Here is a 22,370-nt window from a genome sequence, read left to right on the forward strand (position 1 = left end):
AAACACCGATAAGATGGAGATGGGAAGGGAGTGTGGATCAGGGTGGGAGGCCGAAGGTCCGGGGGATCAGGTGGTGCAGGGTGGGGGTTGGGGGAGTCAGTACTGGAGGTTGGGGGGAGGAGAGGGACAATCAATACTACTTATGAAACTTATTTTTCTCGATAGAAGTCATTTTCTTGATTTTTTAAAAGGATTTGTTTTGACTTACTAAACATAAAAAAAAAAAAAAGAAAAAAAAAAATAAAATAGAAAAGCATTTTGATAGCAAACACACCCTAAAGGTTGAAGGCTTCATTGGTTGAAAAGGTAAAAACGGCCGGCAGTTTTAGTGGTTAAAGATTACAAGCAGAGTAGTCCATAATGGACTTGTTCCAGTAGTACTCAATTATAATAAATATAATATTCCTTTCATAAACCTTAAATTTTGGCTGGTCAAAATTGACACACATATATATGTATCTTTGCCGGTTTGGTCTTCCACTTTTGTCAAAAAATCTCCATTTAATTTTATATGCATTCTATGACTTGGTTTCAACTAATTTCATAAACTCATTTATTGAAATTCATGTGTTAATTAATATTTGTGGATTATGATTGCTTCTAGAGTTTGATTACAAAATAACTAAAATAAACTTTATTATGTTTCATATTCCAAATTCATATTCTTTTTTCTTTCCCTTTGTGCAGAATCAATATGTTTTTTTTCGGTTCAACATATATATAACTAAAGGAAATAAAAAATAAATTACCTACTATCATGATACACAAGCATTTACATTAATTGTTATTACTCAGAATTGAAATCAAAGTGATTATGACTACGTATTAATAATCTCTATATTAACTAGCACAGTAAAATGATATCATGATAAGACAAGCAATAAAGCTTAATTAGTCAAATGAATTGGTTGAGGAGTGTAAACCTTTTTCTAACTAGCTATACTAGTTGAAGAAATAGAAAGTGGGATATAGACTTTGTTATATGGTGACTATATATCTTTAGCAATGTAGAGTAGTAAATATTTTCTCCCAACTAAGAATTCAACGTCACCAATAGTACCAATCAGCTAATTAGACTTTGTTATATGATGACTATTACTTATTATTTTTTATTTTGTGTATATATTTTTATATTTTGATTTTGCGATGCCACTGAATTGAGTGTGCTTCTAGGTGGGGAAGGAATTTGGGCACCTATATTCTAAGTCGTACCATAGTGATAAAATATAATGATGACAAGCCCAAATATAAGACTGAAGACTTGTTCCAATATAATTTGAATTTTGAGTGGATAGTATCATTTGGTCCCTCAAACAAAAAATTAAAGTCAATACAAATCATGACTTGACCCAAGTCTAGTCGAGGTTCTTGATTTAATAGTATTCCACATCACTTTCTTCTTCTTTATATATAAATGTCAAAGCTAACTACTCATCAAGCAAGAACAAGAATAAGCTAAGATATATCAATCTGATCAAGTTATAATATAGTTAAGAAGAAAATATTATGGAAGTGAAAAGTAAAATGAGCACAAGCAAATATTACACAAGAGAAGAAGAAGAAGAGGAGGATCAGGCTGAGATGGCACTTCCAGGATTCAGATTTCATCCAACAGATGAAGAGCTAGTAGGGTTTTATCTAAGGAGGAAAGTTGAGAAAAGGCCGCCTATCAATATTGAACTCATCAAACAGATTGATATCTACAAATATGAACCTTGGGATCTTCCAAGTATGTATATATAAATATATCTACTTACTTAAATCTCTTATATCTATATATCTACCTACATGTAAGTAGGATTTCAGAATTTTGAGTGTATGTGTGCATGCTCTAGGCGCTCCAGCTAGCTAGCTAGCTAGCGTGCACTCTAGATATATCTTTAATTTGATGTGTGTGTGTTTTAAATTAATTTTGGGTGCATGCATGCAGAGTCAAGCAACATGGGAGAAAAGGAATGGTACTTCTTTTGCAAAAGAGGGAGAAAATATAGAAACAGTGTTAGACCAAATAGGGTGACTGGTTGTGGATTTTGGAAGGCTACTGGTATTGATAAACCTATTTATAATTCTACTGGATGCATTGGGTTGAAGAAGTCATTGGTTTATTATCGAGGGAGTGCTGGAAAAGGAACAAAAACAGATTGGATGATGCATGAGTTTCGACTTCCTTCTGAAAATGACAAATCTACTAAACACATTGAAGCTAAAACCATTGCTCAAGAAGCTGTAAGTAAGCTACATATCGTAACCATGTACTCAGTACTTTTTATTATATATGTTATGTCTCACACAATAATTAATCGTTTGCAGGAAGTTTGGACTCTATGTAGAATCATTAAGCGAAAGAAGTCATGTGTAGCTGCAGAATGGAGAATAGCAGCAGCAGCAGCAGCAACAAAGAGAAACCCAGTAGTTGACTCAGAAACATGCAGTGCGGATTCTTCAGATTATATAATAAGCTTTGGTACTGCTCCAACTGTGAAGCATCATGATACTGTTCATCAAGACATGATGACATCATCAACAAATAATAGTAATAACCAACAGCTGCTACGGAGCTCATCATCAATACTGTGTACTACTCAACAACCTTCATCAGACATGAACTTCGAGTTGTTGTTCAAGAAAAATGTAGATTATTGGGATGAACTTACATCTATTTTAGACCTCGATCGTTATTGATCGTTTCTTCCATCCATCTCATATATATATGCAACATACATACATATATATATAGGTACCTTGATTCTGGTGTATATGAATCTGTACACTCAAATAACAATATGAATGATATGCAACTTCATCGAGTTATACTAGTTTGCCAAATATGGCTACTTTTCGATTAGTTTAGAAGAATTAACATAATAAAACAGCAAACCCACATAACCAATCGGATATTTGTGTAAAAATTCGTTGATTTACACATGTATATGGTCATTCTTAAAGTTACCAAAGTTCAAAAATAGAGTTAATTTGGATGGTCATCCAATTTATAGAAATGAGTTATGAATAAAGTCATTTTTGTTTGTTGGATGTCAATAAAATAGGTCATGTATTTTATCAATTATTATCCCACAAAATAACTCTTAAATGAAAATATTTGAAAATGACATCAATTATTTCTAAAATTATGCATATATATATATATTAGATTCTTTAAATTTATAGTAATCTTTAGTCCAAATAATTTTCTTGCATAAGGGAATATTAAATTTGATAGGTAATGGAATAAGACATCTTTTTTCCTCAAAATTAGTTGATGACAAAATTAAACAAATCATCTAATTTATTAAATAGTCGACCTTATTTGCATTTCTTTGTTTAAAAAAAAAAACATTTTGATTTTTTCTTCTTTTTCTTTTATGTATATTTCCTTTCCTTCTGGATCGTGGATTTGGTTGAGGTGCAAAGGTGAGAAAATGAGGTGGCAGCATCTTAGTGGTTAAAGACACGGTAAGTGGGCCCAAAAGCCGCTTTTTAAGATTTTTAAACAGCTGATGTTAGCTGGATGACCTTTGAGGATAAGTAGCAAACAACAAAGAACAAACACCTTCGTTTTCTCTCAAATCAATCCCTTCGAAAATGGAGAAATTTGTCACTCTAAATGCTTCAAATTTGAGCTCCGGTTCCCTTTTACCAATTGGGTTTTCTTCGCCTTGCCGTAAATCTGCAGTTTCAGTTCAACGCCGGCGAGTCCACGTTACCAGGGCTTCCATTGCTGTAGAACAGCAAGCTCAAACTAAGGTCGCCGTCATCAGAGTTGGAACACGAGGAAGGTACTGTCAATTCTTTACCCAATCCATTTGTACAAAATGCCTAATTGGGTTTATCTGAGCTTGAAGTTACAGTCTTTCAACTGAAATAGTGGATGTGCGGGTTTTACCAACTAAAATTGGTGTTTAGTCTTATGCCTTGATAAATGATTCGAGATTAAATAATTAATGCTTTAGTCTTATGTTTTTCTCTTGATATAGTGTATTTAAAGTACAATGAACAAGTAAAAGTGAACAGAGGGAGTAATTTTCAGTGGCATTGAGGGTGTAATTAACCATATTGTTCACTGAGGTGTCATTTAGTTCAATAGTCTCAGCACATTTAGTAATCAGAAATGAAAAATGCGAGGGTAATGGCCCCATAGTTGGACAGAATCTAGATTTAACTTTATTCTCTCATATCCTCCAAAAGTAGTGTATTTTTGAAGGATCTGGCACACACCCGTAGGCATTTTTGAAGAGTAGATATATAATCCTACTGACCTTTGCTGCCCTGTAATGTAATGATGATAGTTGGACATATTTCGGATTAGCTTTATCCCAATTTGTTTCCACATTAGTTAATGGTCATGTTTATGCTTTTATTGATAATGTGTTGTATTTTAGTTATGATGTGTGCTAGTGTTAGTCAAAATGTAAGCTTTATAAGGGGATCTGGCATTATGGGGAAAACAAAAATACAACTTTGTATGCTTGACTCCTCTTTGTGCTTGCCTGTTAGAAATTGACTAATGTTAGCAGTAGATATACCCTTTTTTTCTCCTTGCATTTTCCCCCTGGCATATATTTTCTAGCCAATCTATATTCTTTTTGATGAATAAAAATCTCTTGTGCATACTTCCCTTATTCCATGAACATATTTGGTAACAACCATGTAATGTGTACGGGATGAGTTTCAACATCGATTTGGATTAACTCTTCATTCTTTCTCCTTTTTGCGTGTGTGGGTGGGATGATAGAAACTGACTGATATATCTTTTTTTTTTGATAAAGATAATGTTGAAAAACTGACTGATATATCTATGAAGTGCTTTTGCTAAAACTCTTCTCTTATGGATTACATATGCAATTACTTGTGTAGGACAGCCCCCTAGCTCTTGCCCAAGCTTATGAGACTCGAGCAAAGCTAATAGCCTCATATCCTGACCTGGCTGAAGAGGGAGCCATTGAGATAGTAATAATAAAAACCACAGGTGATAAGATATTAAGTCAGCCTCTTGCAGATATTGGTGGAAAAGGGTTGTTCACAAAAGAAATAGATGAAGCCCTCATCAATGGCGATATTGATATTGCTGTCCACTCAATGAAAGATGTGCCCACATATCTGCCAGAGAAGACAATCTTACCGTGCAACCTTCCACGTGAAGATGTGAGGGATGCATTCATTTCTTTAACTGCAGGTTCCCTGGCTGAACTTCCATCAGGAAGCACAATTGGTACTGCTTCACTGAGGAGAAAGTCCCAGATTCTCCACCGCTATCCCTCACTCAATGTAAGTCTATTACATATCACATCATAGTCTCTGAAGAAGACCTACCAATCTCTGAGTGTGTGTTGATATCAGAAACAAAGTGAACTAAGAGTCTCCGTAAAATTTTCCATCAAGCTGCAACCATAATTTATTTGAGTCGCTTCATGTATTGCGTTGGTGCATATATGCCTTCTATGAAGGTAAAAACTAGAAAGTTAAATAGGTTACTTATGCTATTACTTGGAGCTAGATTGTTTGCAACAATTAGAAATATGTTGACACGAGAAATAATAAAAGAAATTATGTGTGCTCAAAAAGATGGGTAGGATGACCAATGAGTGAAGAAAGAGTAAATTGAGGATTGTTTGTTACTTGTTCTGATATGTTACATAGCTTGGTATGCTCCAGGGGCAGTAATTGTTTTCTTAATAAGCCAAATGTGAAGCTCAAGTTTTCTATATCTGAATATCTTTTAGATGAAGCAAAATTTGTGGTAAAAATTTTTATGGTGGTTACTTCTGTCCTGAATTTTCTTATTTAGCTCAGTTCTGCCAATCTAACAACTTTTCCTCTTTACTTTTACTTAGTTTGACAAGTCATGCTAATTATTTTATGTGAATTTTGTTTATAGGTGTTGGAGAATTTCAGAGGCAATGTTCAGACAAGGTTGAAGAAGCTGAATGAGGGGGTAGTTCAAGCTACATTATTGGCACTGGCAGGGCTTAAGCGTCTGAATATGACAGAAAATGTATCATCGATCCTTTCTATAGAGGATATGCTACCAGCTGTTGCTCAAGGGGCCATTGGTATTGCCTGCAGAAGTGATGATGAGACAATGGTATTTAGCACTCTTCTCTGTTATTACAAAAACATTTCCTGCTCTACCATTGTTCATTTCTCCTTTTTTGAGGGCTTTATTTCGCTCATAGTTATCGGATGCAATTATAGGCCAATTACATTGCCGCGTTAAATCATGAAGAAACCAGATTAGCAATAGTTTGTGAGAGAGCATTTTTGACGACTTTGGATGGGTCTTGTCGCACCCCAATTGCTGGCTATGCCTGTCGAGGTGAAGATGGAGATTGTATTTTCAAAGGATTGGTTGCCTCTCCAGATGGAACTCGAGGTAAACGTTACTCCTTAGTTACAGAATTCTGAGGGATGTGTGAGTTACGTATTCTTTATGTTTATTGATGTATAATCTTGTCTCCCATAATTTCAGTTATTGAAACCTCTAGAAAGGGACCCTATACATCTGAAGACATGATACGGATGGGTGAAGATGCTGGCCAGGAACTACTCTCCAAAGCAGGTCCAGGATTTTTTGGCAACTAAGTAAAGCTTATGCTCTTATGGTCGACCTCTGCCTATGAATCTGATGTATCGAATAACAGGGATAGAGATTGGAATTTTATATTTCACCCCTACGATAGGATTGAGTCCACTTATCATTGTAACTGTACCGGCAATAGAATTTGAATACTTTGTATAATAGTGTAGCATTTCCACTTCAATTTGGAGTGTTCAGCTGGTTGTTAGCCTTCAGTGTATCTGAGGAATGGTGAATGTTTGCAGATTTGTAGAAAAGTTGTACTGGCGGATTCTGTTTCATATGGATTGTTGAGTAATTTGTGCAACTGTTGTAAGCTACCCAAAGTGTAATCTATCGTTGGCTTCATTTATGCAACGGATTCGTACAAAGTGAATATTTCCTTAAAATGGACTCTAGCAATCTATCATTGGCTTTATTTTTTGAAACTTTTGTATCACAACTAGTAATAAGACGGTTCCCTCATATGAGATCTTTAGGAAAGAGTATCAAGTTGACCCTTTATGAACACTTTGATGCACTCTCTCCCTTCAACCCTTTGGATAAAATGCAGCAAAAGAAAAAGAAAAATTCATGAACTAACCCCTTCATCCACCCTGTATGAATGATGAGATGATCCCCAAAGGATGCTTCAGCATTCAGGCGCCACAAACCAATCAGAGAACCTTTGTTCAATAAGTGGAACACATTAGTTGTTTTCTTTCCATCTTGCACAATCAGGATAACGATGGCTCGCCTAGCCTTCGTTAAGAAGTGAAGTTACACCTTTAAGCCAAATAGTTGTCATAACTCTTAACTATGTTCTAAATTGAGGTTTCTTTTTATTCATTATCTTAACCATTACAACATGGTTAAAAAAAAAAAAAAAAACTTGTTTCTTCCTCCCCTTATAACCATGAAGTGAAACTCTTTTTGTGGATGAAATACTTTCCATTTTTTAGTTCAACATTTATTGGAATTGACACTTTGATACACCTAATGTTTGGGAATGACATGAAAGTATCCATCTTATCCAGAATAGGACGAAAATGGGACAGAGATATTAAAGAGAGATACTTATATAGGATGAGAAGATAGAAAATTTATTTGGTGCAAGCAACAGAGTTTCCCCATACAATCCTCTTCCTATAAAACTCTTGAGCAGTATCTTCAAAAGTTTAAATAACGAACCCCATATTGAAAAATGAAAGTACACTCCTGCATTCATCCTCTTCCCTGCACTCCCTCCACCGGAATTTTGGTCTCCGGCGGTCGTACGGAAGCTAAGCTTGCTGCTAACAACAGAAAGCTTTATTCTTTAACTTTGAATTCCACTAATTATGCCCCATTTCATTATAAAGATCTGAAATTTTCCAGAAGCAGCTCTATGGATTTTTCTAGAATGGCAATTGGTTCGGTATTCCCTAAAGCTTCAAGCTTTCCCCCTTTTTCTTTTCTTGTGAAGCTACACCACTATTTGCGAATTGTTTTGGATTTTGCTGTTGTTGAAGTCATAGTTGTTGCATTTTGTTGAAGTTCAGAAGGCATTATTGTGAATTGAACGCCAATTTTTTATTTGAATTTTACACAAGGACCTGTTAATTAGCACCCATTATCCACAGAGTTTAGAAGGCTGTGATTGGTCCAAAGGGCGGGTGGGTCACAGACGGATTTCTCGGTTATAAAAAAAAAAGAACCTGTTAATGAGCAGTCTCAAATTTTATTTTTCTGGTTGCAAAGAATGTTTTGTTAGATTTTCCAGCTAACTCAAAGGATAATCTTGGCTTTGCTAATAGAAAGAGGAAAGAGTTAACTGCATTTCACTGTTAATACAACTTTACTGCCCCTTCCGAAGACATTGATTAAGAGAATCTGTACCCTTTGCCTTTATTTTTGTGCTGTTGGTTTAGTTGTATTAGATATGATAAAAGTCTCTGTAAAAGTGAGTGAACTTGGAAAAAGAGATAGTTTATACTCAATAAAGTGAGTTGTGACATCTTAAGGTTTTTGTATATGTCCAAACTATCTTTATATCTCTCTAAAATGTCTCACTTAATCAACACTCCACTAATTGGAGAAACAAGGGTGAATTTTTGGGAGAAAAAGCAATAAATGCTTCTTGTTTTTCTAGAACATCAAATATTTTAGAACAAATCCTTTGCCAAAAATGGAAAATATGAATGTATGATAATGTTTCTGCTTGATGCTGCACCTAACATGAATACTTTTGGTACAGAATGTAAGTGAAGATACAGATGACATGTTTGATGATCTCCTAAGAACGCATGGGAAAGTGGTATACAAAAGAAATGACCAAAAACCTGCAAGTGAGGAGATTGATGATGATGCTGAAAGCCTATCCTGTAAGTTGTTCTAAATTGTTAATTGAATTGATTTTTTCTCATGTTGCCGAAGCTTTGAGCCTCATAGCTTATAGTTTTACTTTTCATGGTGGCATGTACCTCTTAGCTTATAGTTTTATGTTAGGAACATCGGTTGATTCTTATCTTTTAGCTGCCTTGTTTTTATGATATCGAAGAATGTGTTGACCAACTTTAATTTCATAACTCATGGAGCATCTATATTCTTGTTTTTGTTATTTTCCTTTTGGGGAAAAAAGAGTATTCCCCCCTATGATTGATGTAATTGCATTAGACCTCTATGTTGTGAAAAAATAGGCTGAGAACCTTTTTAGCTTAAAAACCATCAATTTTAGTCGCTTAATCAATTCCATACATGTCTCATTTGTTGTTCCTTCAAAAATCTCATTGAAAATGTCATGAATATCCTCCATTCTTATGTGTAGAAACTCCATGCATTAAAATGTTCATGTTCTTTCATTGCCCTTCAATCTAATAGTAGTCCTACCAGAAGGTATTTCAGATAATATTATTTATATCAGAACTCTGTAACATAATTGTAAGTTTTTTTTTACGTTAATATAATTGTTAGTTATATTATAGAATTTAAGGTAGTAGAGCCCAAAGGTAATTGTAATTTGATTCACATCATTTTGCTTACTATGTCTTTGAGTTGTTTTGGTGGCATTTACTGATTATGTTGCTTACTTTTAATGTATATTAGTGGTGAAATATTTTTACCTAAACTATTTAAGCATCATCAACAAACTACAGAAAATTATAAAAGATATAATCCAAAAAAGCACACTAGAATCTGAGAATGAATATGATGATTGACTTTAGGCAGAAATCATTGACAGTGCTATTCCCTCTATGCAGTTGCAATGGCTGTGGCTAAAGTTGCAAGTGATGTCAAGGCTGGAGATATAAAGGTTCTCTTTGTCAAGCCTCTAGTATATTGGACTCGGTTTTTCATTATTGCTACTGCATTCTCTCGCCCACAGATTGATGCCATTGGGTATGATATCATAACTTGAGGTTTTCTATTGTATATTAACCAGCAGCAGCATAAATAATCGCAAATGAATAAATAGACGAAGAGGATTGAGGATTGTTCTTTGTAATTCTGAATTTTGTCTAAATTTCTCATAAAGGACCAGAGTAAGAGATATGGCTGAGGAACAATATGGAAGAGTTGCTTCTGGAGATTCAAAACCCAACTCGTGGACGCTACTAGACTTTGGTAAGTAATTCATGGTACTTCAATAGTCCTGCTATTATTTGTGTCATGGCTGAAGAATTTCACTGGATATGAATTTATCTATTGCTCTTGTTCTTGATTCACCCCTATTTTTTAATTTCATACGTAAACAAGTGCAGTTAAGGGACAATATCCTTCTGCACATTAGGATTAGAAGGCAGTAACTTTGTTGTTGACTAACCCACTCCTCCGACTACTTACTGTAACTGTGTTGCTTCAAACTGTCCAACATAACTTACCCAAACATGGTGCTTAACTGTTACAAGGTATCAAACCATGAAGGAACTTGCAAAAATCCGTTATTATTCAGGTGAGCAAGAAAAGGGGGTTTAAAGGTTCATGGCACAGAGATCTCTGACCCCTCCAGAGAGCATTAGTTTGTATCATGCCCTGCTTCATATGGGTAGTGCTTTTCAAAAATCATCCCGTGAATAAGGTTAACTTCTGGTTAAAACATGGACTAGCTATCCCAGGGGGGCCAATTATGTTATGGTCAGGGTCAGAAAGAATGTTACCTCCAATGCTATAAGGACTAAACATGAGTGGTTTGTTTTGATAAGGCGATGCTATATTATGTGCTACTATTTGACCCTTGCAGCAACCATGTAGTATGCCATGAAATGTGTTATTCTTCTTGCTGATATGTCGCTCCATGCCTCTCTTAATTACAGGTGATGTTGTTGTTCATCTATTTCTTCCTCCGCAGCGTGAGTACTACAACCTGGAAGAATTCTATGGCAATGCAGCATCCATCGAACTACCATTTGAGAACCAACAACAATTGCGAGGACCTACTGGATATTGAAGTCCCAACAGTTTTGGCCTCGTGGTGATTAACAGAAAGTGTAGCAAATTATGAGGCAGTCGCAGTGTTCCCCCGATTGCTGACAAGGAACGATTACATATCTGGGCAAACTCTGTTGATCCACCGGTTGCGTTATGTTTCTTAAATTAGTAGTAATGTAATTGCTCTTGTAGAAGATAAAGCTCTGTACTACGCTGTCTCTGTAGAAATATTGGAAAAGAAATAGTTTACATTCATTCTGAACCAAAAAGGGTGCCAAAGGGGCTCATTGTCACGTCTGATGAAAGAACCTAACATCCTTTTTTCCCTTGACGTGAGTTGTGTTTAAATGAAGCATGAGGATTTAAATATTCGACTTCATCTTGTTTGGGACTGAGGCATAATTGTTATTTGCTATTGTTGGTTTACTATCCTCTTACAATTCTCTTCAGTAGAGGAAACATGTCAATTAACAAAACTTTACAAACACCATCATATATGGAATCAAAGAAAAAGCCAATGCTGATCCAACAACATAACGGTCCAATTGGTTGAATAAAATAGCAAAATAGGGGTTGAAAAATGAAAACGGGAAAGTTAACTAAGCTTCTAAGATCCAATCACTATATAAATTCAAACTCTTTGACCAACATAAAATGCTCCACAAGAGCTAAGAGTATGAGAGCCGAGAAAACTACGAGTACATTGGGAATTTAGAACTGATATTCCATCAAATTTTACAAACTAATATGTACAGGGACAACGATTAGGATAAACAAAGGAAAAGCTCATTGTGCATTCATATCTTAATTGAAATTCGTATACAAATTAGCAAGATCTGCATGAGACAAGCATAATTAAGCAGCCAAATATTGGTATAATGAATCCAAGCACTCATCAGGCAGCATTCTGATAGCGATATAGATTCCTGCAAAACACATTTTTGCTTTCAGTATATACAAGAGCCAAAAAGAAAAGAACAGGGAGGGAGGGTGTGAACTTCTAGAATGCATGAGTAGATGAACAGAAATGCTTCTTCAAATGGATTAATGTTACTAGCAACATGGCTAATGCAGAAGATAGGAAAGATGTGAACTTATATGCCATCTCTCATGCATAAGCAACTAAAGAAACCAGAAACATCTACTGCTTAAATAAAGATACTGATGCAGAAAAGCAAGGATAATTGGGGGAATGATAGTTACAGTTAGAAGTGTGTTGACTTGGCTGTCCGGGATCGATTAGGCTCAACTCCATATCATGAGTTGCAGACCAACCAGGTTCATATGTTTCAAGAAATCCAATCTTAGCCTTATTTGGGAGATCATGTGGGTGAACAAATGGAACTCCCGGTGGCCATCCAATTTCCATTCTTATGTTCGTACATGGGCAATCAAGTGACTGGATGTGACTTTCACAATCCTTTAAGGTGCAGAACCTCAGCTTGATGCCCTTTTTATCAGCTATGTCTTGAACTCTCTCTTTGAGAACTCTTTGTGCCTCCAATCTCAACCTCTTTGAAGGTGGAAGAGGTTTAGATCTTGAGTTACTCTTCCTCCTCCTCATCATGGGCTTCATAGATCCTGTACCAGCATTTCATCGATCCAAGGACCTGTTGTTAAAAGCTTCTTACTAATGAATACTAGCAGAAAAGAGCTCATTTCAATGTTTAAAAAATCCAGCCAGCAGTAATATATTGCTTGAGGAAAAGTAAAAAACACCAAAACTATCAGAATTACGAGAAAACATGGGAGAATAAAACACAAGAAAATGTAACAATAATAAGACATCCTTCTTTAGTTCCATTACTTGAAACTGCAAGTAGATTCGGCTTCTAGATACCTCCTTCACAGTGATACAGAAAGAAACTAACAGAATCTGGCACCTTTTAACTCATAAAATTTAACCAATAGAGCCTGCTTTATCTACTTTGACCATGTTTGAAAGTCATTCCAGATATTTGAGATAATAACAGCCCTTCAGGTCCTCAACAAGCAAAACTAAGACCTTTCACTTCCAATTTTAAAAAAACGGCTAAGCTTGTCACAAATTTTTTCATATTACTGACCACAATCATACGTGATACAGCAGCTTCAGTCAGCATTGTGTTTTTGTTCTGAATAAATCTTCAAAATTAACACCAAATGCTTTTCTTTGGATGTATTTGGAAGGAAAGGAATTAAGATATTTTGAAGCTACAACCAGCTCCTTACAGAAAATTAAGATGAATTGTATCCTTCTTTTGAGTTTTTGGTCTAATTCTGAGCGCATAGATGATCCTAATACAAGTCAAGATGTCTTGGATTCCTTGTAAGAAGAAGAAGGAATGCTGTGTTGAGGTTCTTTTCTCTGATGTAACACCCATGTTTTGGTTTCCAGCACAATCTTTGTGCTTTGTTTATATATATATATATATACAGGAACTCATAATCATGATAACTCTAACTAGACGCTATTTTAGACTCACATTTTTCAAAAACCATAGAAGTTTCAAGATTATGAACAACCTTCTTTCCTAATCAAGTTGTCAACTGGCACTCCAACTGAAAACATTAGGGAGCACCATCCATGAAAGCCAATTCTAAGTCACCTTATCCTTATCGTGTCTACTAATTCATTTAAATATAAAAAAGAGAATAGAAACAAAAAAGTAATAATTCTAGATTTTCATTTCCATACTGATAATGCAAATAGGAAAAAAGAAAAAAAGGATGTCCTACCATCTTGGACTGTTGGAAAGTTGAATGTAGGGAAATTGCTCCTGATAAGCAACTGATCAGTTGATCTCTGCATGAAGTCATCAACTGGTACGGGAAGCTGGAATTGAGCTTCAACCCCGTGACCAGCAGCCCGCATCTCTGAACAATTGAGGTTGGTCATGGACTTGGGCATAAGTTTAAAAGAAAGGGAACAGCGTCCATACATGCTACCCTGCTGATTACCAATGTCCGTACGATGAAGTGCAGGGCTGATATAGCCCGCAGTTGCCTGATATAATGCAAGGCCAGGATAAACTATTGCTTCCTGGGGGCCAAGATCACCATCCACAAGAACCCAGTGACCGTGAAAATCTCTCACGTGTAGACCAGGCCTATCCGACTTAACAATTGTAACAAGGCTTCTGTCAACCTGATGCTCATGATCCGAGAACATCCCTAACTGACCATCCTCTTGCGTTGTCAGGCCATGGTGCTGAGCACCCTGAAAAGATGGCCTGGCATGACAACAGACGGATAATACAGAGGATGATATTTCTCTGTTTCTGAGTGGAACATTATCAAGTATTTCAGTAAATGGAGAGCTACGCAGATTTAAATAGAAACTGATGGCATCCAATATATCTCTTGCTGCTCTTCCAAGCAAAGAGAATATGTCAGACAAACCAGCAGGAGGGAATTCAATATCACTGGTGGGTTCCGAAGGAGTAAGCCCTGGCCTGAAATCATAAGTTTCTTGCCATTGTTGAGGATCTGCATGGTAACCAGAGGTCTTACACCACTCACGAGAGTCATCAGAATGAATAACATCTGCAGAAGGATAAGAGGGTTTATGTTGAAAGTAAAGTCGGGCAGACTCTAGACTAGACCTTAAAAGAGCTCCATCACTTGTGGATAGCTGGATAATGGCAGCTGAATACTGAGCCAATGACTGTGACAAAGTTGAGACCGATAATTTATACGAATCCGAAGGAAGACCTTCCAATGGTACCAAATCACTGAGCTTCACACGACCCAGAGCTGGCAGGCCATTGCCTGCCATGAAATCCTCTAGACTTTGCACTGCTTGTGCTGAAATATATTAACACGAGACCATACCCACTGAATGATAAATAGAAAACCAGTCAATTCAGAAAATAAAATGAAATAAAAAAAAAACTTCCACCATTGAGGTCGACTATATGAACTCTCAGTATCAATATCCCTACTGGACCAACTTTCTCATCCTATACTCAATAATTTGAGTTCAATTTCTCTGTATTTAACAGACAAATAACACTATTAACAACCAATATACCAACATCACTAAACCTTAATCCCAACTACTAGGTATCGCCTATAAAAAAAAAACTTAGCAGATAACAAGCTATAAATATGTGACAAGTTTAGGAATAAGGAAAAAGGTTGAGCTTGAAGATCGAAAAATTGAGGCTTTTTAACGCACCAGCGCTGCACTGCAACCGATTTCACCAAGCATGGAAGTCTCAATCTCGAGAGAGAGGAGGAATCCAAATGCGAGAGGAATAGAGCGAAACGCACAACTCGAAAAGGGAGGTACAGAACAGTTCGCAGCCGCGGGGAACAGTGGTCGTTCAGCTGATCGCCGGAGACAGAAATTATTGGAGGCCCATTCTTGTGTTGGAGCATTTGGGCTTCTAAGATACGGCCCTATAGATGGACAATGTTGGACCCAAACAAATTGAACATGTACTCTTTGGCACCATCATTTAAGCCTAAAAATTTGGTTAAATAGCGTGTCCAAATAAAGGTATCTTGTGATTTTTTTTTTACAAAGTACCTTCAATTTCTTATTGATTCATTCACGATTTTTTTATATAGTCATGATAAGTACAAGTAAAGGATTTTTATTAACTTCATTTGAGAATTAAATAAATAATAAAAGAACAATTATAACCCATCCATTTAACCGCAGTGCCCAGGAGCGGAGCCAGCCTTCTGTTAGAGTTCATCTGAACCCCCCTTCAGTGGAAAATATTATTATTTATACATGGTTAAAAAAAAAAATGTTTATATATATATATAATAGATGTTGAACCCCCTTTGATTAGTTTGTGTGTTTAATTTTCAGATTTTAAACCCCTTATTGCACTGGCAATGCCTATAAACACATGCACATGCAATACATATATATACACACATTCGGTTCTTTTCGTTCAACACTTGGTTTCTTAAGATATCCAGCATAAATATACATCAAAGGCAAGTTTTTCATGTTGATGATTTTGAGACTGCACGGAGGCATGAATCAAAATAGCTCAAGAAAGCAGACTCATTTTTAACTTGCATGTATTTTACAATTGGATTTTGCACTAGTGACATGTTCAAATACAAAAACTCTTCATACACAGGTTGCCATCAATGGCCACATGATGAAAATTTAGCACCTCAAAAACCAAATTGGACCTCTTTCTTTGTTTTAGAACCAAACACCAAATGCATTTCCGTGGAAGACCTCAAAGTAAAATGTACCAGCAGATAAAAGGAGAAAATCATTCTGGTTCATCTGCGCTTGGTGGAGGTTCTGAACGTCTTCTCTTGGATTCATGACCACCCAACTGCAAGGAAAAGCTGATGTCTTCATCAGAGCCTTTCCTAAGAGCTGAGAGGTTCTCGTATGCTGACTTATCACGATGATCGTCTTGATTAGCCGGAGGTTGCCCATTGAAGCTTGGAATGAATTGATGTTCAACACTTGCATCAAAGTTGATCCCACTTTCTTCCAAGTTAAATGTAGCTTCCACAGGTGAAGAGTTTATATCAGGGCCACCAATGCCATCTTCCAAGGGAATTTGTTGAATGTGAAGACCAAGAGGCTCTATTTTGTCCTTTGGAAGCATTATATCAGGAGGTGAAGAATCCCCAGCCGTAGAGCCCACCATTGTGGCCGAGGCTGCTCTCTGTTCTTGCACTGCAACTACACCAGTGATGGACACAGACAAGGTTATAACATACCCTCAAAGAATTGTAGATTTTTTAATTGGAAAAAAGAGGGTACATCGATGAAATGGTAAATTTATCGGAGTAAGTCCTACAGATGTGACAGGATTTAAAGCAACGGAACCTACATCACTTTGAATAGACATTATTTTGTCTCCATGGATTGGCATTAAGAATGGGAGTCAGCTTAGTTCTATTCCATCTTGTGGTGCAAATACTAACGGTTAGCAGAAGGGATGGAATTCACTTGCTTTATCCTACACACATTATACAAATGAAGAAAGGCATATCGTCTACCCAAATAACGTCACTAGAGGAAATTGAGCATGTCATTTCAAGAAGGACAAGTCATTATACAGGTGCTTCTGAATTCTGAAGCTAAACAGACCTACTGGATGCCTGAGAACTAATGTGCAAACAATGGGATACTAATTAACTAATTCTACAAAGCAATTTATCATGCCTTCTAGGAACCCTTTGCATACACAAATTTTTCAACAAATGTCAAAATATAAACTACTAAATCTAGAGAGATGGTTTTGATAAAGATATGGTTAATTTAATTTTGATGTCAACCAATGAAACTTGCCCTCTTTGAGAAAGATAATCAGCCAATTGCCAAGTGGCTTCTAATAGGCCAATTTAGTATAGTTAGATCTAACAACTCGCAGTACGTCTCTAAAGATCTAGACATCCATTGAGCTTCTTAGCTTCTCGTCCACTCTAAATCACGCATGTTTTTCCTTCTACAACCACCCCTCTGAAAAAACTTGGTATGTAGCACTCTCAAGTCTCAACATCACTTACTAACTGTAAGCCCTATGCCTGATAAACAAATTAGAAAGCACAATGGTAAAAGATACATTTAGGGGGGAAAACACATTGGAGATTTGTTTTTTTGTGCATGTAACCAAAAAAGAAAAAATCAGCTTTCTTTATCGGCAGAAATCAAGTGCTGAAGACCACAAACCTTTTAGAGCTTCATCTTTGGTGATGATATCAAGTTCAAGGAAATTGAGCAGGCGCCCAAGGTCAACTCCACTAGTCCAGTTTTCTGGAGATTGTCCCACCTTTAGTTTAAGCCGTCCCCTATTTGCAGTTCCACCCCAAATAATACCAATTGGTCGGGGTTTTTCCCCATTCTCACCCTTTAAAACGATTAAACTTCCACTGTCTCCTTCAAGGTCAAACGTCTGCTGGTTTTCTCCATTGACAAGAAAATCAGTCAAGAAGCAAATCCCCTTCTCATCATTGTATTCAAGGGCATATGCCAAGACAGTCCCCGTAGTCAATCCAGAGCTTCTTCCGACCTTCGTCACTTGCTTTCCAATGAGACTACTAATAGGAGATTGCAAATCTATAATTTTGACATCTCCAATTTCCCCTATGCCCTTAACCGAAGTAGTAACAGAGGTCATATCAAAATCATCTGTGAAAGGGATGAATGCACCATCTGCCCTAACAAATGTCTCTGCACGAGTAATCAATTCCACATTTAGAAATATTACCAATGCAATAAGAAAAATAATAACTCTAACAAATTAAGAACCTTCAGGAGCAGAGCAGGTAACATGCAAGTGCGCAAAGAATAACTTTTCATCTATCTAAAAACATAGAAAGAAACAAAAATGAAGATTTCTAGCATGGGTTTCCCTTGCAGTTAGTTCTACTATAAGAGATCTAATCCATGATATGTTGTGGAGGCAGGATGAAAATATAATCTTAAGACAACCTCATTTTTATCATTTGACTATATTTCATTTCATACAACACCTTATGGATCAATACAGTGGAATCTGATTAGTGAGATCTCGAACAAGTGTTTACATAACCTTCTTCTATCCGAGAAATGATAGATATGAATTGATGATGGAGAAAGGATTAGTATCACAAGACATATTTACCAAAGCACAAGGAGAGGCATCATAATCCACTATTCATTTAGCGAATTTCAATAATGATTTGTAGGATCAGAACATTCTTCCTTCCAACATAAATCAGGAAAGAAGGTAAGAAGAAACACTTAACCTGGATTTATGCCAGCAAATATGCCATACCAAAGGTCGTCTCTGATAAAAGATGTAGCTCTCTCCACTGAACCCAGATATACTCCAGGTCCAAGTGTTGGAGGTAAAGGATGAAACATTTTTTGATTTGGGTAATCTAAGTCAACAGCAACATGCCGGTTTGTTAGGAAACCAACTTGTCGATTGCCTGACAGGCTCCTCACAATAGCACCCAAGGTTCCATATGTCTCCTGGCTTGCTACCTAAATATTTCCAATAAAATGTGGTGAATTAACATGTACGATCAGAGTGATAACCTTAGGGAAGAAAGAATTGACAAGCCAAACAAGTAGTTTACATCAGATTTCTTCTGCAGACTCTTTAATTGTTTATCTTCCTAAGATGCAGTTAAAAACGACTGGAGATCTCAACAAAGAAGCTCAACTAACTTGTTGACAAACAAAACCTTTCCCCGAGTCCCTTTTTAATGTATTAACCTTCGCTAGAATGCAATTTAAAATACTGGAGATTTCAAAGGAACTCAACTGATTTGATGACTAACCAATTTACTCAGAAGGGATGTGAGTCTAACCAAACAATGGAGAAAGGTGTCAAAAAGTGTCTTTGTGCACATATAAAGTTTATGGGCTCTTAGACACATTACAGGAAATCATCATCCATTTCTTCCACCCTTTTCAAAATTATTAGATGCCTTTTAGTAATATAAGACTAACATAAGTTGTCCTTACTGCAAAGTTTTAGAAAAATATGGTAAGCATAAACCTAGTTCCTTACTGCAAAGTTTTAGAAAAATATGGTAAGCATAAACCTAGTTCCGATACTGAATGATAAGCACTTCAGAAAAATAAAAATGTGCTCAGAAGCAAAGAAGCAGATGACTCCAAGGATCTGCCACACCCAAATAGTTGTTCTATGCAAGATGCTTAGAGTCAATCTATTAACAGGACTCATGAAAATAGCAATACTTACCATAAATTTGCCCAACCTGCGGGATTCGAAAATTAATTGATGCATTTTCTAGGACTCTACTTAGACTTCAACTATCATATGAACTCATCAAAACTCAATCAAAGCATCTTTAGAGTAAAAAGTTGTGATAAACATCAAACTACCTGAGATCCTGAACCAATATATGGGTCACTACCCCGCAGGTCATCGACTATCTCTGTGTACAACTGCTCCTTGGGTGTCGGCTCTGGTGCACCAAAATAGGAGAACTCGACCACATCCACTTCACACCACACACCTCCAGGACCCTGATGATAAGTAACATATTTAAGCATAGAGAAAACTAAGGAATAAATGAAGCAAGAATAACATTTCTTAGCAAGTGTTGATTCTTTGGGCTCTAATAATAGTTGAATTCACACAATTGAACAATCCCTATCGGGAAAAGTGACGGGGAGGAATACAGCACGAGAAGATAAAAGAAAATCAATGAAGTAAATTTCATCCTCTTTTGTTTTTATAAGGAAGTAAAAGTTTCATCATCTTTTTTTGTCCTAATTCAGGAAAATCTTTCGCGAGAGGGTGACAGAAATAGAATAAAAGATAATTAGGCATCCTTTTGATCACCTCTAAAGCAGTAGGTAGACACTGAATTGGACTAAGCCATTGTTTGTGAACTTTCCGGGATACAAACACTAGTATTGCTGGTATATCAGTCAAAACACCACGTCGAATACGAAAACCAATTGCTGTACCAAGACTGTAGCAACGCAAGAGTTTGCTATGAGATGCCCTTATAGTCATCAGGTCAAGTAAGGTTGTTGCTCGCTGCCCCTCCGGCAATCGGCCAAGAGTTTCTGGCAAAACCCCTTTCTGAAGATTCGCGAAATAGTTTGCTCTCTCTTCAGCAGCATCATTTAGCCGACTAGGCCAGGAGAAGTATGCAGCATTACTCTCAGAGTGTTGTCCAGCCGATGCATAAGGCTGAAGTGTTGGTGGACTAAGTGAAGGAAGATTAGAATAACTGCAACAGTATTTTTCAAGATCTAAGGCTGACTCCTCTGACGGTGTTGAACCTGAGCAACGGGTTCTTTTATTTAACCTTGCTCGATCCATATTTCTGCTCATAGTTGACAAACTTGTTATTCAAAGTCCAACAGGAAGAAAACCAAAAATTCACCCTAAAGTCTGACTTTCAAGGACAAGATCTTTGCTATCATAGAGGTATGCTCTAGCAATCTATGTCAAAACTGATAAAGGAACAACAGTGCTCGAACCACAGAGAACGGCCAATGCAACAATTTAGCATAAATTCCAATTTGTTTCACATGTTTCTTTAATTAAAGCTGCAACGTTAAATTTAACAATATCCAGTAAAATCAGTCTCAAAAATGAAATACAGTCAAAACGCACGTATCTACTGAATATAATATTGTTAACATCACCAAAGGGAAGACTGTAAAAAAGATCCAAATGATTAAAAGAAACTATAGCACTGCCGGCCGTGAGTAACTTTATTGTTCCAGTCCAATACAAGTCATGATAATATAGACTCTATAAAGTGAATAGTAAGCAATTTGAAAGCTATTTAGATCCGTCAAATGTGTTATGGCACCAGATAAACATGGCAAGATTTTTTTTCCTTTAGTTAGCCACAGCTTACAACAAGATTATCCATCACATCATTTCTCTCAGCTACTTTAAAATCTGAAAGAATGAACCTCTTAAGACGATAAAACTGCCTCAACAATCAACACGGCCTTAGGAAAACAGGTGTCTTTCTCAACAGAAATAGATAATAAGTTCAACAACAACCATAATCAATCAACAATATGTCAACAACTATGCTTCAATCCCAAACTAGTTGAGGTCCAATATATCCTATTTCTCCAACAACCGAAATAAAAACAAAAAGTTCTCAGCCAAACATACATAACCAAGGAAAAGCAACAGAACCAGGAATAGGAAAAGTGAAAAGAAACACTTAAAGAGGAAAAACGGATAATAAATACAGTAATATTGAAGAAAAAGCACTTATTTTGATAAAGATTGGGCACAGTACAAATTCAGGGAACAAAATCAATGGGGTCCTGGAAAATTCAAAAAAAAACATGGGTGTGTGAAGATAGCTCTGCATGAAGAAGAGAAAGTGAAAAAAGGAAGATCAATCGCAATAGTGATGGATTCTTGGAGAGAAAAAAAAAGATGAGTTTTTTTTACCTCACATAGGCAGCCTAAACTCGATATGAAATTGGGAAAGGAAAACAAAAGGCTGCAAGCATAGTCAAACCCACGCTACGCCATGAGAGGCCCCAGTGTTACGAGTATTATATTTTTCTCTACACTACAAGTATTGGAGAGTGTGACAAATGCTATGTTGTCCATCGGCAACTTTGGAGAAATGGCGCGGCGTGGGTGGGGGGTAAGGAGAGAGTATCATATGCGGGCCACTGAATAAATTGGACGGGTCGCGTTGTAACCCTTTTATGGGCCCAATTTGAATTTCAAGCCTCATAAGAACATTTTTCTTTTTTTTTTTGAGATAGATTCTATATTTTATTTTATTTTATTTTCATTTTTAAAAAATTGGGGTAGGGAAACAAGTGAGAATCAAACTTTCACCAATAAAGTGCAGATTTAGGTAGTCAACCAATTAAGCTACTAAAATTTTTCATTACGCATTCTTGTGCAATCAAATTCTAAAAGAGAGTCACATTTATATAATTAGTAAAAAAAAGAAAAATTTATCTTTAAGGATACTC

The 22,370-nt window shown here is 36.4% G+C and overlaps 5 protein-coding genes across 5 annotated transcripts; 3 read left to right on the top strand and 2 right to left on the bottom strand.

Annotated features, from left to right (window-relative positions):
* Nucleotides 1-1,506: 1,506 nt before the first annotated feature.
* On the top strand, nt 1,507-2,682 carry LOC125877680 (transcription factor JUNGBRUNNEN 1). The gene is made up of 3 exons (XM_049558907.1): nt 1,507-1,729; nt 1,931-2,226; nt 2,311-2,682. Exons 1-3 carry the CDS (start codon nt 1,507-1,509, stop codon nt 2,680-2,682), a joined length of 891 nt encoding a protein of 296 aa, XP_049414864.1.
* Nucleotides 2,683-3,507: 825 nt separating this feature from the next.
* Nucleotides 3,508-6,866, top strand: LOC125876280 (porphobilinogen deaminase, chloroplastic). The gene is made up of 5 exons (XM_049557417.1): nt 3,508-3,776; nt 4,860-5,265; nt 5,876-6,082; nt 6,193-6,370; nt 6,467-6,866. Exons 1-5 carry the CDS (start codon nt 3,583-3,585, stop codon nt 6,577-6,579), a joined length of 1,098 nt encoding a protein of 365 aa, XP_049413374.1. The 5' UTR covers nt 3,508-3,582; the 3' UTR covers nt 6,580-6,866.
* Nucleotides 6,867-7,623: 757 nt separating this feature from the next.
* Nucleotides 7,624-11,291, top strand: LOC125877208 (protein Iojap, chloroplastic). The gene is made up of 5 exons (XM_049558549.1): nt 7,624-7,970; nt 8,790-8,916; nt 9,793-9,931; nt 10,068-10,156; nt 10,846-11,291. The coding sequence occupies exons 1-5, from the start codon at nt 7,758-7,760 to the stop codon at nt 10,977-10,979; spliced, it is 702 nt and encodes a 233-aa protein (XP_049414506.1). The 5' UTR covers nt 7,624-7,757; the 3' UTR covers nt 10,980-11,291.
* Nucleotides 11,292-11,564: 273 nt separating this feature from the next.
* On the bottom strand, nt 11,565-14,903 carry LOC125876579 (uncharacterized). Its single transcript, XM_049557790.1, has 3 exons — nt 13,679-14,903; nt 12,164-12,541; nt 11,565-11,886 (listed from the first exon to the last, which is right to left on the bottom strand). Coding segments are annotated over exons 1-3 (1,419 nt in total). The 5' UTR covers nt 14,718-14,903; the 3' UTR covers nt 11,565-11,884.
* Nucleotides 14,904-15,923: 1,020 nt separating this feature from the next.
* LOC125875959 (protein NARROW LEAF 1) lies at nt 15,924-22,012 on the bottom strand. The gene is made up of 6 exons (XM_049557034.1): nt 21,829-22,012; nt 20,236-20,728; nt 19,773-19,916; nt 18,662-18,902; nt 17,604-18,104; nt 15,924-16,610 (listed from the first exon to the last, which is right to left on the bottom strand). Exons 2-6 carry the CDS (start codon nt 20,722-20,724, stop codon nt 16,186-16,188), a joined length of 1,800 nt encoding a protein of 599 aa, XP_049412991.1. The 5' UTR covers nt 20,725-20,728; nt 21,829-22,012; the 3' UTR covers nt 15,924-16,185.
* Between the last annotated feature and the right edge of the window lie 358 nt (nt 22,013-22,370).

This window comes from Solanum stenotomum, chromosome 9 (genome assembly GCF_019186545.1).
Source record: "Solanum stenotomum isolate F172 chromosome 9, ASM1918654v1, whole genome shotgun sequence".
Classification (NCBI taxonomy): domain Eukaryota; kingdom Viridiplantae; phylum Streptophyta; class Magnoliopsida; order Solanales; family Solanaceae; genus Solanum; species Solanum stenotomum.

Excerpts from the sequence above, each read along its gene's own strand:
- LOC125877680 (XM_049558907.1), top strand. The coding sequence starts at position 1,507 with ATGGAAGTGAAAAGTAAAATGAGCACAAGCAAATATTACACAAGAGAA. Across the intron at positions 1,730-1,930 it reads TGAACCTTGGGATCTTCCAA|AGTCAAGCAACATGGGAGAA; the intron begins GTATGTATATAT and ends GCATGCATGCAG. Across the intron at positions 2,227-2,310 it reads AAACCATTGCTCAAGAAGCT|GAAGTTTGGACTCTATGTAG; the intron begins GTAAGTAAGCTA and ends AATCGTTTGCAG.
- LOC125876280 (XM_049557417.1), top strand. The coding sequence starts at position 3,583 with ATGGAGAAATTTGTCACTCTAAATGCTTCAAATTTGAGCTCCGGTTCC. Across the intron at positions 6,083-6,192 it reads GAAGTGATGATGAGACAATG|GCCAATTACATTGCCGCGTT; the intron begins GTATTTAGCACT and ends ATGCAATTATAG. Across the intron at positions 6,371-6,466 it reads CTCTCCAGATGGAACTCGAG|TTATTGAAACCTCTAGAAAG; the intron begins GTAAACGTTACT and ends CCATAATTTCAG.
- LOC125877208 (XM_049558549.1), top strand. The coding sequence starts at position 7,758 with ATGAAAGTACACTCCTGCATTCATCCTCTTCCCTGCACTCCCTCCACC. Across the intron at positions 7,971-8,789 it reads CTAGAATGGCAATTGGTTCG|AATGTAAGTGAAGATACAGA; the intron begins GTATTCCCTAAA and ends CTTTTGGTACAG. Across the intron at positions 10,157-10,845 it reads GTGGACGCTACTAGACTTTG|GTGATGTTGTTGTTCATCTA; the intron begins GTAAGTAATTCA and ends TCTTAATTACAG.
- LOC125876579 (XM_049557790.1), bottom strand. The coding sequence starts at position 14,717 with ATGGCAGGCAATGGCCTGCCAGCTCTGGGTCGTGTGAAGCTCAGTGAT. Across the intron at positions 12,542-13,678 it reads CTTTCCAACAGTCCAAGATG|GATCTATGAAGCCCATGATG; the intron begins GTAGGACATCCT and ends ATGCTGGTACAG.
- LOC125875959 (XM_049557034.1), bottom strand. The coding sequence starts at position 20,724 with ATGGATCGAGCAAGGTTAAATAAAAGAACCCGTTGCTCAGGTTCAACA. Across the intron at positions 19,917-20,235 it reads GTCTACCTACTGCTTTAGAG|GGTCCTGGAGGTGTGTGGTG; the intron begins GTGATCAAAAGG and ends ACTTATCATCAG. Across the intron at positions 18,903-19,772 it reads ATATTGGTTCAGGATCTCAG|GTAGCAAGCCAGGAGACATA; the intron begins GTAGTTTGATGT and ends GGAAATATTTAG.